Consider the following 15511-nt stretch of genomic DNA (forward strand, 5'->3'; position numbering starts at 1 on the left):
AAACCAAAAAAAAAAAAAAGTGATTCATCAGACCAGGCCATCTTCTTCCATTGCTCCGTGGTACAGTTCTGATGCTCACGTGCCCACTATTGGCACTTTCAGCAGTAGATAGGGATCAGCATGGGCATCCTGACTGGTCTGTGGCTATGCAGCCACATATGCAACAAACCACGATGCACTGTGTATTCTGACACCTTTCTAACAGAACAAGTATTAACGTCTTGAGCAATTTGTCAGTCTGTTTGATCAGAAAACACGGGACAGCCTTCGCTCCCCACGTGCATCAATGAGCCTTGGCCGCCCATGATTCTGTTCACCACTGTTCCTTCCTTGGACCACTTTTGATAGATAATGATCACTGCAGACCGGGAACACCCACCAGGAGCTGCAGTTTTGGCGATGCTCTGACCCGGTCGTCTAGGAAAAGCAGCCTGAACATTTTTATGCACTTTAATTGCAATCATTTAGTTCTTCTGTGACATATAAAAACAAATGGGTGAGTAAATTAAATGTTTATGTTTTAAGGATGAACTATCCCTTTAAAAATAATTTTCCCAAGAGATTTCGTAATACATTCCAACAGAGGCTGCTCATGAGGGGCAGCATGATTATCTGCAGTGTCTGCAATCTCATGAGCCAATTATCTTTATGAACATTTTACCACTGCCAATTCTTGGAAATGAAAAAAAGAGTTGGGGCATTTTTAAACCAGGACATCAAGATTAATTATTGTGTGATATTAATGAACTTTGAAGGTTAATTTTTATTAATCAGCTAATTACAGAGCCAGAGATGAGGCTGATTGCTAATGATGATGATCCCAGCTCAGACGGTGAACAAAACTGACTGATCTAGAGTGGATCAGAAATGAAAAAAGACTTTACTTCCGTGTTTCTCTAACTGAGGTCAAGGTCGAGCAGTTATAATTGGGTCTTGTGGAAGCAAGGTGCTTTCTACCTGCACAACTCGAGACGTTTTGCTTGTAACTGACCTCCTAAACATTTTAAGCACCTCTACAAATTCTGTTATCCAGAGAAAATGTTTTTTTTTTAAACTTAAGAAAAAATGAAAGCAACATTTAGGATTATTTAAAAAAATAAAAAATATTTGTGTATATCATTTAAATGACAGACATTTAAAGTGAAACAACCCAGAAAACATCAGAGAAATGATTCTGAACAGACACACACCAGTGCACTTTTCCATATGTTTATAGTCCCCACAACCTGGTTTATTTCAGAACAGTCCTAATATGTTATTAGCTGGGTCACACTTGCTCAGAGACCTCTTATGTCCCACACAGGTGACTCCCGTAAGAAATGCCGAGGCTGTGAGTGTTAGCGAGCACAGAAGGTCCTCATTAGCTTAGTTTGAGGGAATACACAGCTAAGGAATACTGGTGGGTGGGCATTTCGCTCTCTTTGAACACTGCTCCATGGTCTCGGAACACAAACCCCACTATTCCCAGATGCATCATATTTAGTTTAATGTATTCTTATTTGTTGAATTTAATTAAAAGGACATTTTTAATAAGGTACGGGAGACTTGTGGCCTGTTCTCTGCAGGTTTACCGTGCTCTTGATGAAGCATTGATGAGAGGTTTGGTGGCACCAAAATGGTCTTTGAAGTAGAAGCATGAAAGTGTTGGTAGGTACTTGTAGAGGTACTTGTCAAAGACATCACTTGTTCAAAACCATTGAAGAGATCACAGTTACATACAGTGACTAAACAGCTCTGGAGTGGACATGACAGCATATTGTATAAGATTGTTCAGCTTAATTCTTTTGCCAAACATTTATTGGAAACTAAAAACTAGACTTTTAAAATGTCTTTTTTGATGAATTTGTTTACTGCTCAAATTTGTATGACAGTGCAATATTCACATTTTACATAGACTAATGCAGAACAAAGAAACAGAAATTCAAACATATTATGCACTTACTTTTTATTTAAAAAAAATAAAGCTGCAGTCCGTAAGTTGCGCCTCTTTGTCGCCATCTCTGTTTGAAACCTGCAATTGCGGTTATTTGTTTATTGTTTATGCGTGGAAGTGCATCAGCACGGCTCCTCAGAATCTAATGTTTTGAGGAGTTGGTGTGGCTGGCTGTCAGTCACTGCACCGGTGTGGACGCTGTACTTCACAATCACAGATTCTACGTCTTGGAAGTATGACCAAAATAAGTAATTTCCCTTCAAAATGCCATCTGAACAAGTAACATGTCATCTGAAAAATAACTGGCCACTTCTGTTCTGACAGACTGAGAAAAAAGCAATAGATTAAATAATGCAACCATCGGAAATACATAATAATGATAATAATAACAATAAATAACGCATCCACTGAATCTAACGAGCATTTAGCTCATATCAAATCAAACATAGCAAATTATTATTATTGTTATACTTTGTTCTCAAATTGTTCATGTTAACAACATCAGAATTATGTGACTATGTGTATGTTTACTGTAGATGTAAAGTTTTGTACAGGCTAATCTTTTGCTTTTGCCTGTGAATCTCCAGTTGTCACTGAGGATTGTCATTTGGACCTTTCTGGATTACAATCCGTGATCAAAATAAAAAAGTTGAATTATTCCAGCTGTGAAAAGACTATTAATGATTACAGCTGAGAAAAACCTATAAATGATCGGCCACATGCAGCATCTTCACATGATCCTCACATGTGATATAGCCTATTATAGCTGGACTCATATATATATATATATATATATATATATATATATATATATATATATATATATATATATATATATATATATATATATATATATATATGTGTGTGTGTGTGTGTGTGTGTGTGTGTGTGTGTGTGTGTGTGTAATGATGCAAAGATGAATGATGGCATGCTCGAATTTCCCGTTAAAAGACACCAGTGCAACTCAAATTATAACATTATTACAAGCTTACCATTGTGAATCGGGCTAATGTTAAGGAGATAGTTTTAAACACTGGCTGATTATGTACTTTGCTCAAATTGATTTTGGATCATTTTTAACCAAAAAAAGATAAGAAATGCAGTTTTAAAGATACACTTCCCTCAAATACCTGCAGAATATTAATTTTTAAGTAAAAAATAAAATAAAAATTCCAAGGTATCATTTAATTGATCAAAATGAAGTAAAAAAAGAAGCAATATAATAGCTACATAATACAATAAATAATTATTACTATTAAATAAATTATATATATATATATAATACATACATACATACATATATATACACATATATATATATATATATATATATATATATATATATATATATATATATATATATATATATATATATATATATATATATATATATATATATAATTATTGTGATTAGGCTATATGATAATTAATAGTAATCAAGTAATCTCCTTAAATTCCCCTTAAATCTAAATAGGAGACATCAAGATGAAAATAAATAAATAAACGTAAATAGAAATCTAACGATGTATTCAAAATGAAAAAAGGGATGTGAATTAAAATCACGAGTTCCTTGCATTGAGGATTACAAGTCCCACCATTCAATGCGCGCTATTGATGCGCATGCGTAAATCAATTTCGAAACCTCCTGTGCTGCGAGTCGAAAGTCAGAGGCAACTAATTCACCCAAATTTGTCCTTTTGTGTCTAGTGTGCAGAAATGGCAGCTAGATATGACAGAGCTATAACAGTTTTCTCTCCCGACGGTCACCTGTTTCAGGTGGAATACGCTCAGGAAGCAGTAAAGAAGGGCTCCACAGCTGTGAGTGTTTATATGGTTATATTTGAGCCGCTGCTTTAGCGCGAGGCTAACGGCTACACAAATATACTCAAAATGTATTGATGGGGGATTATAGCGATCAAGTGGAAGTACAGGATTAAACACTGTGGTTAATTAAGACTGTTTTGAAGCAGCTGAGGTGTTCGCTTATTTAGTAGCAAGTTTATTGATATGTTACAGCTAAGCGTGACTTGCATGTTGCGGCTAGCATTAGCATGGGCTATCCTGATAGTAAACTAGTTCTATTATTTGATTCGATTTATTTTAATCACACACACATCTAAATGCTTTTCATATACCACTCTTGTACACTACTACTAAAATAGAAAATAATAAACTAATTTGTGTTTTAAGAATTTTGGCGACTAAGTTAAATAATCAATGAAGTTAACGTTGCAGGTCCAGCAACTGGCTTTTACTAGATGCATTTCAAACGTCACAACTGTTTCGAGATCCTTAAATAAGTGAATGCCATTTTAATAGATTATGTTTGGTATTACGTTTTATTGCGCTTCTGCTGTAACTGTATGATTCATGTAGTTTCATTTTTAAGACTGTGTGGGTGTGACGGACACATTTTCCGGTAGAGGGCGATGTGCCCGTAGTTTAGGATTCGATATAATGAAAATAAACGTTGTGCCTTCACACTAAATTATTTCATTGTCTGTAAATGTTACTAGTATTCACATACCAAGATTTGTGTCTTAAACTGAAATATTTTTGTACATCTAAGGTTGGAATCAGGGGGAAGGATATTGTTGTCCTGGGTGTTGAGAAGAAGTCTGTGGCAAAGCTTCAGGAGGAGAGGACTGTCAGGAAGATATGCGCTCTGGATGAGCATGTGTGCATGGCCTTTGCAGGTAAGATTAATGCATTCGGTGTATAATCAATGCTATGAAGGGATAGTTCTGTCATTATGATGTATATCTAGAATTAAGTTATTTTTACGCTCAAAAAGTATACTCGTCGCTTCATAAAATTATGGTTAAACTACTTGTCACATGGACTATTTTAACAATGTCTTTACTGCCTTTCTGGGCCTTGAAAGTGTTAATTAAATAGCTGTATATGGAGCCGTCAGAAAGCTCTCGGATCTCATCAAAAATATCTTAATTTGTTCTGAAGTTGAACAAAGATTGTACAGTTTTGCAGTGACATGATTAATGACAGAAATTTCATTTTTGGGTCAACTATCCCTTTTACTCTCACCATCATGCTAGTGGGATTTTTCATACCACATATTTTAGTAATCATTATATCATTTTTTACCATGGAACTTTGCGTCACCATGGAAACGGTACACTAATTTCTTCTTGCGGGCTCCTACTAGGCCATTGTAAAGTTTCATTTTACCAAATTTATTTCAACTACTTTATAAACAACCTTTTTTTCTATTTAATCTTGACATTATGCATATCGGCAGAAAGGTCTCAAAGTTCCATATTTGGCGACTGTTTTGTGATAGAAGTTAAATTTTTTGGGATATCAACTTCAAATTTTGAACACAACTTGGTTAGACATATGGCTTTGATTTTTATAGTAAAAATATTTGTAAAATAAATATTTTATGTAAAATATTTTTTTTAAGTGCGTTTCATTTACAGTCAATTTAAACTTCCATAACTTTTTCATACTTTCATTTAAAGGGTTAGTTCACCCAAAAAATGAAATTTATGTCATTAATGACCCTAATGTCGTTCCACACCCGTAAGACCTCCGTTCATCTTCGGAACACAGTTTAAGATATTTTATATTTAGTCTGACAATGTATCTAAGTGTATACACACTACACTGTCCATGTCCAGAAAGGAAATAAAAACATCATCAAAGTAGTCCATCTGTGACATCAGTTAGTTAATTAGAATCTCTTGAAGCATCAAAAACACATTTTGTTCCAAAATGAACAAAAACTACGACTTTATTCAGCATTGTCTTCTCTTCTGCGTTTGTTTTCAAACCTCAAATAAAGATTCAAACGGTCATGAATCAGCATATTGATTCATGATTCGGACCGCCATTGTCACGTGATTTCAGCAGTTTGACATGCGATGACATAAATTTAATTTTTGGGTGAACTAACCCCTTAATCTGCAAAGTGTCTTCTTTAAAACAAGACCAAACTTGGGTTTATATTCCAAAGCATTCTTAACTTGAGTGACAGTTAAGGGATTCAATGTTTATAATATGGAACTTTACAATGCATTTAGTTGATCTAGGTATGCTTTTACATTTAAATGTGTTTGTTTGTGTGATGTTCAGGTCTGACTGCAGATGCCAGAATTGTCATCAACAGAGCTAGAGTAGAGTGCCAGAGCCACAGACTCACAGTGGAGGACCCAGTTACTGTGGAGTACATCACCCGCTATATCGCCACACTCAAACAGGTAACGCCCCGCGCTCCAGTTGACATACAGGCCATTTAAAGGGATAGTTCACTCAAAAATGCACAATCAGGACCTGTATGACTTACTTTCTTCTATGGAACACAATAGAAGATTAAAAAAATGGATCAAAAAGTCAGTGGGTTCCGATGTTGTTTGGACACCAGGTTTCTTCAGAATGCCTTCTTTTGTGTTCTGCAGAAGAAAGAAAGTCATACAGGTTTTGGAACGACATGAGGGAGCGTTATGGCTGCATTAGTCTCGCGTAGCCAGACCTTCAGACTGATGGATGAAGGTCTGGAGTCCATCACAGCTTTCATTGGCTAAGGACTGCCCAAGAGGTCCGACATGTAAAGCAACCAATCAGTTAGTTTTGCTCTGCGTCATTTTTAGGGGCGTGAAAATTTTAAGTCAATGTCTCTATGGCCGCATTTACACTACATGGTACAAGTGACCCAATTCCGATTTTCTTTCCTCTCATGTGGCACAGATCGGGTATGACATGAACGTGTAAGCAGGAAAAAAACGCATGAATTGGGATATCCTCAGATCGGATTCAGGCCTCACTCATATGTGGTAATAAATCTGATATGAATCGGATACGTGCATTTGCGTCTGCCATGTAAGCGGTCAAATCAGATATTCCCCAGTAAATGCGACTCGTACGTCTTTAAGAAAGGGACAAAAGCGAATGACGTCAACTCGGGTTGACACAAACTGCAATCAAGGGCTCTCCTCTTTTTCTCCGCCTTACGAGATATATGTTTTGCTGAGCTTTAAAGATGTGTGAAAAAGTGCGGAAAGCAAACATTGAATAATCATTTTATCTGTGCCCATTGCATTTCGCGCCATTTTACTTCCTTTTCCGGTTAAGAACGTCTGGGTGTACACTGTACAGTGTAAATGCAAATATCGGACACGGGTCGCTTTTAAAAGATGATGCAAGCAGGTCATAAAGTCACCAAATCGGAATTGTGCATCAAGACCTGCAGTGTAAATGTGGCCTATGTTATCAAACTGGCATGTGCCTAATAAATTATTAATTTAAGTATTAAATATTTAAATATTGTGCGAGTTTACTGCAACAATGACAGCACAAACTTTGCATACTTTTGAAAATCTAGTGCTTCGTTTATTCTGATAAGTGCTCATTATCACTGTTGTAAACACAACTATGATACACATCTCCTGGAAGTCCTGAGGTATTCAACCAGTCATTGATGACTTCAAAAGTCCTGAATTGTTTTCCTTTTTGTGTTCCTTATGCATCAGAGATTCAGCCAATGATCTGTGGGCATGATGTCTGAGGATGAGACTATCATGAGAATTTAATATATTTTTATCCTGAGAAAAATTATGGTTTGCTGTTCTTATTTGTGGGGCTGCACATTGTGTATTGTGGCCCAAAATTGTGTGATGAAATATCAATGAATATAATATTTTTTATTTTTGAACAAAATTATAAATATTACTATTGTAATAAAATAAAAATACTAACATTCAAACGTTAAACTATCAAGCTTTTGTTCTGACAATAAACCGCACGATAAAAGCTGTTCGTTCACAACAGTTTGATGTGTTCGCGTGTAAAAGAATTCACGTCGCTCTGAACCACGCAATGCATATATTTAATTAAATCGCTGCCAATTTGATAATCACACCAAGCCATATCACGATTTTAGTTTTATTTCAGTGTATCATGCAGCCCTAGGGTAAGAAAAGAATACTTTTACAGAGTTTAATGGCACTGTTATAGATGGTTTTTTTTTTTTGATGTATCGGTATTCATTGTGTTTTGCTTGTGCAACAGCGCTACACTCAAAGCAATGGACGTCGTCCCTTTGGGATCTCTGCTCTCATCGTTGGCTTCGACTATGATGGGACTCCGCGTCTATATCAGACAGACCCTTCTGGAACATACCATGCATGGAAGGTAAATGGGGTGCAGTTTGTTTCCACAATGTTCACGTTACCCATGTTGCATCCGCATTAAACTTTTTCTCACCTGTGTCATCAGGCAAACGCTATTGGGCGCAGTGCGAAGACAGTGAGGGAGTTTTTGGAGAAAAACTACACAGACGAAGCCATCGCAAGTGATAACGACGCCATCAAACTGGCCATCAAAGCCTTACTAGAGGTAAACACCATGTTACCATAGTTACATGCGTGCCAAGCAGACTCTCATATGATGAAGTTGACAGGATGCAACACGTTTGCTGAGACAATTGTATATGATCTGTGCTGCACAGGTTGTGCAATCCGGGGGCAAGAACATCGAGCTGGCTGTGATCCGGAGAAACCAGCCCCTAAAGGTAATACATTTGATTTATGATTTTCTTTTTGTATATTTATCGGTTTACTATCGTCTTGATGCAACATTTCTGTTGGAACGGTCTCAGCAATCAGTCACATGACACATTTGCACACATTGCACCCGTCTCCTTTCACAGATACTGGAGTCTAAAGAGATTGAGACGCTGGTCGCCGAAATAGAGAAGGAGAAAGAGGAGGAGGCAGAGAAGAAAAAGCAGAAGAAGTCTTCGTAAATCACTCATGTGAATGTGTAGTTTTGTTTATACGGGCAGAAGCACTTGGCTCATGCCCTCACTGTACCCTCTCATCCGTTAAGAGCACAGTCTCTCAGTCTTCTGCTGAACCCACAGTATCTATGAATATGTTTTTGTTCCAGGAAATATTTTTCACAATTTAAGTAATAAAAGCATGTTCAGGGTTGGGAGTTTCCAAGCAAGTAATTTGTCGAGCACGTACTTGTGGCCGGCTTGTAAGCTCAGGTCAGTTTTCACTCTTCTGTAAAGCTGCGCTCTACCACCAATGAGAATTCTGGGGGAATGTGCTCTGACTGATGTTTCCTAATAAACTGTTTTGGTTTGTAATAACAGACTGATGTCTTTCTGTTGTCATTTTTCACCCCCAAAAAAATTCACCATTGAAATGACTTGATACAACATTAAGTCTGCAATTAGACATTAGATTGTAGTACTTGAACTACCAACCTTGACTGGAAAACCTAGCCAGTTGCCTCAGTGTGTAAATCCTTAATGAAAGATGTATGTCTGTGTTGAAAAGTTTGAGGTCAGTACGTTTTTCTTTCTTTCACATTATTACTTTTCAGCTTGGATACATAATTGATCAAAGGTAAAGACTTCTACATTGTTACTCACACATACAAAAAGTCACATTTTGACTGGTGTGTGCGTATGTATGTCTGTGTATATATATATATATATATATATATATATATATATATGAAAAAAATTGAGACCACTGCAAAATTATCATTTTCTCTGGGTTTACTATTTATAGGTATGCATTTGAGTAAAATTAACATTTTTGTTTTATTCGATCAACTACTGAACAAATTTTTCCCAAATTTCAAATAAAAATATTGTAATTTAGAGCATTTATTCGCCAAAAGCAACAACTGGTTGAAGTAACAAAAAATATGCAGTGTTATCAGACCTCGAATAATGGAAAGAAAATAAGTTCATATTCATTCGTAAACAACATAATACTAATGTTTTCACTTAGGAAGATTTCAGAAATCAATATTTGGTGGAATAACCCTGATTTTGAAACACAGCTTTCATGAGTCTTGGCATGCTCGCCACCAGTCTTTCAAATTAATGTTGGGGGACTTTATGCCACTCCTGGTGCAAGAATTCACACAGCTTGGATTTGTTTGATGGCTTGTGACCATCCATCTTCCTCTTGATCACATTGCAGAGGTTTTCAATGGGGTTCAGGTCTGGAGATTGGGCTGGCCATGACAGGGTCTTGATCTTGTGGTCCTCCAGCCACACCTTGATTGACCTGGCTGTGTGGCACGGAGCATTGTCCTGCTGGAAAAAAACAGTCCTAATCTGCCCGATTCCAGCCTTGCTGAAGCACTCCCAGATCATCACCTATCCTCCAACAAATTTCACAGTAGGTGAGAGACACTGTGGCTTGTAGGCCTCTCCAAGCCTCCGTCTTACCATCAGAAGACCAGGTTTGGACAAAGCTGAAAACTGGACACATCAAAGAAGAAGACCTCACTCCAGTACTCTACAATCTAATCCTTATGGTCTTTTGCAAACCTCAGCCAGGCTCTTCTTTGCTTCTAATTGATGAAGGGATTTTTTTCTAGCTTTGCACAACTTCAGCCCTGCCCCTAGGGGCCTGTTTCGAACCATCCTCACCGTGCACTTCACCCCAACTGCCTTTTAGCATTCTTTTTGTAGGTCACTTGATGTCATCCTACGGTTGTTGAATGATATTCGAATGAGTTGGTCATTTTATACATACATATTATATATAGCCTATTTAAAACAAAGCTTATTTTGTCAACACCATACAATTTTTTTTTAATAGAAAATCAGTTTGAAACCAGTCATTTCAATGTATTCACTAAAGTGAGTGCTACATTTGTCATTATTTACAATGAATAATTGACACGCATCTTACTATTGAACCACACTGAATAACAAGCCAAGAAAACACATTTTGTGCGCAAATTAAAGGAGATGCATGCAAACAAACACCTCTGAACAGACCAATCCAAAATAATTCCAGAATCATTGTTGCGTGAAGATGATAAAGTAGCAGAAACACACATTGAATTACGATGTCAGAAGCTTCTAAATTAACATACACATTTCACATCATTCGAACGGTTTGTCTTTAGTATGAAACACTTTTACCTCAACTAACCTCTTCAGGGAGAACCAGTCTCGTCCGAATATGGCTTTAGCACTCAGCGACTTCAAAAGCTGTTTACAATGTTCAGCTGTTCTGCCTAAGAGGAGTTTTGGAGCGGTTTGGGATGGAAAAATGATTGTGTGCCCAAGTGTATGACTGGAGACTAGACAACATTAAAAACATCTTTGTTTTCATGAGCGCACTCATGCATAATAATGACGGGTAAATTACCTCTGTCTTCCTCCATTTGACGTGCTGTCAGAGGGACGGAAACCTAGAACGCACACATACTCTGTGTGCCTTTGATCTGAGGCAGTTAGCAGCGCATGCAGATGATGATAGGCTACAATCAATAATTAATTGAATTGAAGAGCTGCAGTCTGGAACGATTTCACTGGCTCTTCGATGAGTCCGTCGAGCACACAGAGTTTATCCATTTAGTCAATGCAGGACCGTGAAACAGTCAACCATCCTTGACTGAAGGACCTCATTCTGAAGCACTGCTAAGCATGTTTACATACACTTGTGTTTCAGTCAGACTAAAACAATAAATCCATAAAAAAAAAAGAGTAATTCAAACACTTATGTTGAAATTGCCCCATGCACTGCCTGTGTAGCCTATTTGGCAGCATTTTAAGACCTAACATTTCGACCATTAATAGCACATAGTGGCCAAAAGTAATGTATTCGAAAAACAAAAAGCTCACATGTAAAATCCTACACATTGACTGCAACATAACCAATTATATAACCATGCAGTATTTTGTTGGTTCTTTCTTGTTTTTGCTGTTGTTCATAATTGGCATTTGTTGTCACAAATAAAACTCAAAGCACAAAATGCTAAATGTTAAAGATGTTAATAATTTGAATAAGGGTGAAGATGTTCATTGTCCTAGGCCGGACGTCACTTTTGGCTGTATGAACGTGACCACATTTAAGTTAAAAATGGTCACGTCAATTCAAGTCAGAATATGAGTCTGATACTGCTCCATTGGGCTGTCATTATGGGGCTTGTTTCAACCGAACTAGGAAAGACCACAATTGGATAGACCTACAACCAATCAGAGCGACGTATAAAGTTAGTTGTCAAATGTCAACAGAACTCAACTGCACTGTGTTGCCAAGTCTGCTTTTTTCCACGGGTTGTTTTCCATGTTTGTGGGTTGAAGCGACTCCAATTATGTGATATATACCCAGCTAACAACTTTAGGTTATAAGAACATATCCCTAACGTTCCCATTAAGTTATAAAAATGTTTTCTAAATGTTCTAGGAACATTCAGTTTTTATAACTTTTTTTAAAATAAGTTTTTATAACAGTTTTTATAACTTTCCCATTAAGTTATAAAAACGTTTTCTGAATGTTCTAGGAACGTTAAAATGTCCAGTTTATGAAATGTTTTCTTAACGTTCTCATTAGGTTATACGAACATTATTTAAAACGTTATTAGAACATTCTATTCTCTTGTTATATAAATGTTATACTAACGTTTTAAATAACGTTCTTATAAGGGTGTGGAGTATGATCAAATAAAATATTCCTGTTTTCTCCTTTCAAGTAATTGCTTTTGTTTATTGACATCTTATTCTTTCTTAAAAAAAGGTAAAACCACTTTTATAATTCACTTTTATATTTATATTACATTTATATTTAATATATAATTCGTTTACTAGATTTTTCTTCTGATTGTAAAAAAAATATATATATATATATTTTTTTTTTTTAACGAAAATAGCATTTAAGTGTCATTAAGTTGTTACTGGATATACAAATTATGTATCTGAAGTTTAAGAAAAAAGCTATATGACTAATTTGTAATGACTTATACTTTTTAAATGTAGTAACGTTTTTAAAACGTTCCACTAACAATGTAAGATTAACGTTATATAGCTAACGTTTTTAGAACATCACTCAATAGCAAATAACGTTGGCACAACATTCAAATAACATTACTGCAAGAACGTTTTTTGATAACTTTGAGAGAACTTTCAGAGAATGTTAGCCAATGATCTGAGAATGTTCCTGCGAAAATAACACATTTTACCTCCAAAACGCCATTTTTTCCGGAGAACCATAGACTGTAAAAGATTTGAACAAATTCAACCAAGCGATGTGCATGATTACGTTACTGTTTATCATTTGTCCATCATCGTCTTAAGCCCGCCCTGACAATTCATTGGTCCGAACAGTTCTGTTCGGCCATAATTACTCCTCTATGGATTAAGTCCAGAACTGCCCGAAGCCCTGAACTCAAATGTTGTGGGTGGGGCTGAGTTCAGCTGGCGTCCAGGCTAGGTCACTTCCGATGCTCTTATGTTAAAAAGTAGTTATGGTATGAATGCAATACGGACATACAGCCTCATTACCATCATCATGCGACCTCGCTCAAGGGCAATAAACATTACAAGATCCAGAGGTATATTTAAGCCTGGGCATGGGGTACTTTTTATCACTGTTTGTACCAAACCCATCTGGTAGGTTTGCTGCCAAAAAGCTCCTTTTAGTTTCAGTTGACCATAGAACCAGGTCTCTTTTGAAGTGCCAGTCTTCAAAGTCATGTCTGAACAACTGAATATGCTGCAGTTTGCAGTTTTCCCTAAAACTTGTGGTGATGTAGGTGCGGTTTTAATTTTTAATCTAATTTTTAGTCTTTCTGACCCCAGTACTCAACTTATCTCTGCACTTCTCCAGCTGTGATCCTGGGAGAGTCTTTGTCCTCCTCACCGTGCGTTAGGACGATATAGACACGTCCTCTAACAGGCAGATTTGTAACATTTTTAGTTGATTGGAACTTCTTAATCATTGCCCTGATGGTGGAAATGGAGATTTTCAATGCTTTAGCTATTTTCGTACAACCACTTTCTACTTTGTGAAGCTCAACAATCTTTTGAACTATTCTTTGGTTTCACTCATGTGATGAATGGTTAAGTGAATTTGGCCTTTGTGTTTCCTCATATTTATTCTCCTGTGGAACAGGAAGTCATGGACAACTTCATGCTTAGTCACCCTGGAATGAATTTCTTTTAAATATAAATTGGAATATACTTCAGAGATATTTTACTCATAGGAATTTCTAGTGGTGCCAATAATCGTGGCCCACATGCATTGGAGATTTTTTTTTTTGAGTTTCTCCCATTTTTAATTGTTTTACTTCAATGAAACATTAGAATTGTATGATTTTTTTTAAAGAAAGATCAATCGGAAAAACAATGCAGATTTGTGCTCATATTTACAAAAGTTGCCAATATTAGAGGAGGACACTGTAGGCTAATTCAATTAACTTTATAATTAATAATAATTAACTTTCCCAGGCAGCAAGTGTAATGTATATTAGGACAGATAAGCATTGTAGCTGCCTATAAAACTTGCTAAAGCTTGATCACAACTGTGCAAGTAAAAATACTTCGAAATACGAGTTAATTTATGCATCCAATTTAGAACACAGGAGACTTACTTCTTAATTGAGACAATTAGACGTGACTCACAATTGACTTCAACAATTGGATGTTGCCAAACTACAAAAGCTAATTTCTCAGTTCTAACTCTCACTTGTCTCGTCACCTACTGGTGTAACGATGTAAACCGAACGAGTGAATGAATCTGAGCAAACCTTTTTAGTTTCAGATCAGTCACTGAGACGAATCAAAATAATGTCTTTCATTAAAAAGGCTTCATGTACAAAATACATGAAAAACCCTCAACCTTTTTTACTTACAAAAGGGCACATTCTGTGCTTTGATACATTCACTGCCTTTCCTAAGCCTGTATATTGGCATGTGAGGCTGTGTACCTCTGAATAGCATGCGCTCACACTCTCTGAGGGGACTGTGAATGCTGCAGGCATATCAATATTTAGCTCCCAGCTTCTCATTCATGATTATTCAGAGGTAATGGAATATTTCAGAATCCTGTACCTCAGGCAAGCACACAGAGAGTATTTAAGTTTCTGAGGCTGAGGCGAGGCATACATTAAATCGACTCCTTTTGAGAACTTCCATTCAATTTACAAATGCAAAGACATTCATGACCATTGAGGAAGAATGGCAATGCTAATGAAGAGAGGTAAACCCTGGTCAGTTATGTCATTGTTAGTTACCCTTTAGTTAACCTCAGCTTAAATCATTTAAGAGTTATGATTGGTCAACAGTGGATCATAAGAGACATCCTGCCCCTGATCTGTTGATTTTGGCTCTAGTTATCTTGATCTTGTTGCAGAAGAGTCCTCGAGGGTATGTATTGTCCTGTTTCTTTCAGCCTCAAACCCTCTGGCTGTTTGTACTTCCTATTGGTCTGCTCTAGTTCTTTTGGCATGTTCTGATTGGTTGGTTATTCTCAAGCTGATTTGGGCTCTGATGCAATACCCTGCTTTTATTGGTCAGCATTGTTGTCTCTGCCAATGTCTCGCTGTGATTGGTGGATTTTGTTGCCTAAGGCAGTATTTGTGCGATTGGTTAGTCGAGCTTTGTTCAGGGCATCCACTGCCCTAGAGCTTATACACAGACCTCTGTGCAATCCCCAATCGAAGTGCAACAATAGTTCAGCATGACTGTACCAGCAACAAACAAAACAAAATTATAAAAGTTATACAACCTAAAATAATAAAATACCCACACAAACCGTTGCTTGCTAATAGTTTTTAATTAATTATTTTGTGCTTCCTTAC

General features: G+C 36.7%; 1 protein-coding gene across 1 annotated transcript; it reads left to right on the forward strand.

The window, feature by feature from the left end:
- Window positions 1-3544: 3544 nt before the first annotated feature.
- psma8 (proteasome 20S subunit alpha 8) lies at window positions 3545-9051 on the forward strand. Its single transcript, XM_067418504.1, has 7 exons — window positions 3545-3751; window positions 4503-4629; window positions 6029-6153; window positions 7961-8083; window positions 8168-8287; window positions 8400-8462; window positions 8601-9051. Exons 1-7 carry the CDS (start codon window positions 3650-3652, stop codon window positions 8694-8696), a joined length of 756 nt encoding a protein of 251 aa, XP_067274605.1. The 5' UTR covers window positions 3545-3649; the 3' UTR covers window positions 8697-9051.
- Window positions 9052-15511: the final 6460 nt, after the last annotated feature.

Source organism: Pseudorasbora parva, chromosome 15 (assembly GCF_024679245.1).
Source record: "Pseudorasbora parva isolate DD20220531a chromosome 15, ASM2467924v1, whole genome shotgun sequence".
In the NCBI taxonomy this organism is placed as follows: Eukaryota; Metazoa; Chordata; class Actinopteri; order Cypriniformes; family Gobionidae; genus Pseudorasbora; species Pseudorasbora parva.

Excerpts from the sequence above, each read along its gene's own strand:
- psma8 (XM_067418504.1), top strand. The coding sequence starts at position 3,650 with ATGGCAGCTAGATATGACAGAGCTATAACAGTTTTCTCTCCCGACGGT. Across the intron at positions 4,630-6,028 it reads TGTGTGCATGGCCTTTGCAG|GTCTGACTGCAGATGCCAGA; the intron begins GTAAGATTAATG and ends TGTGATGTTCAG. Across the intron at positions 6,154-7,960 it reads ATATCGCCACACTCAAACAG|CGCTACACTCAAAGCAATGG; the intron begins GTAACGCCCCGC and ends CTTGTGCAACAG.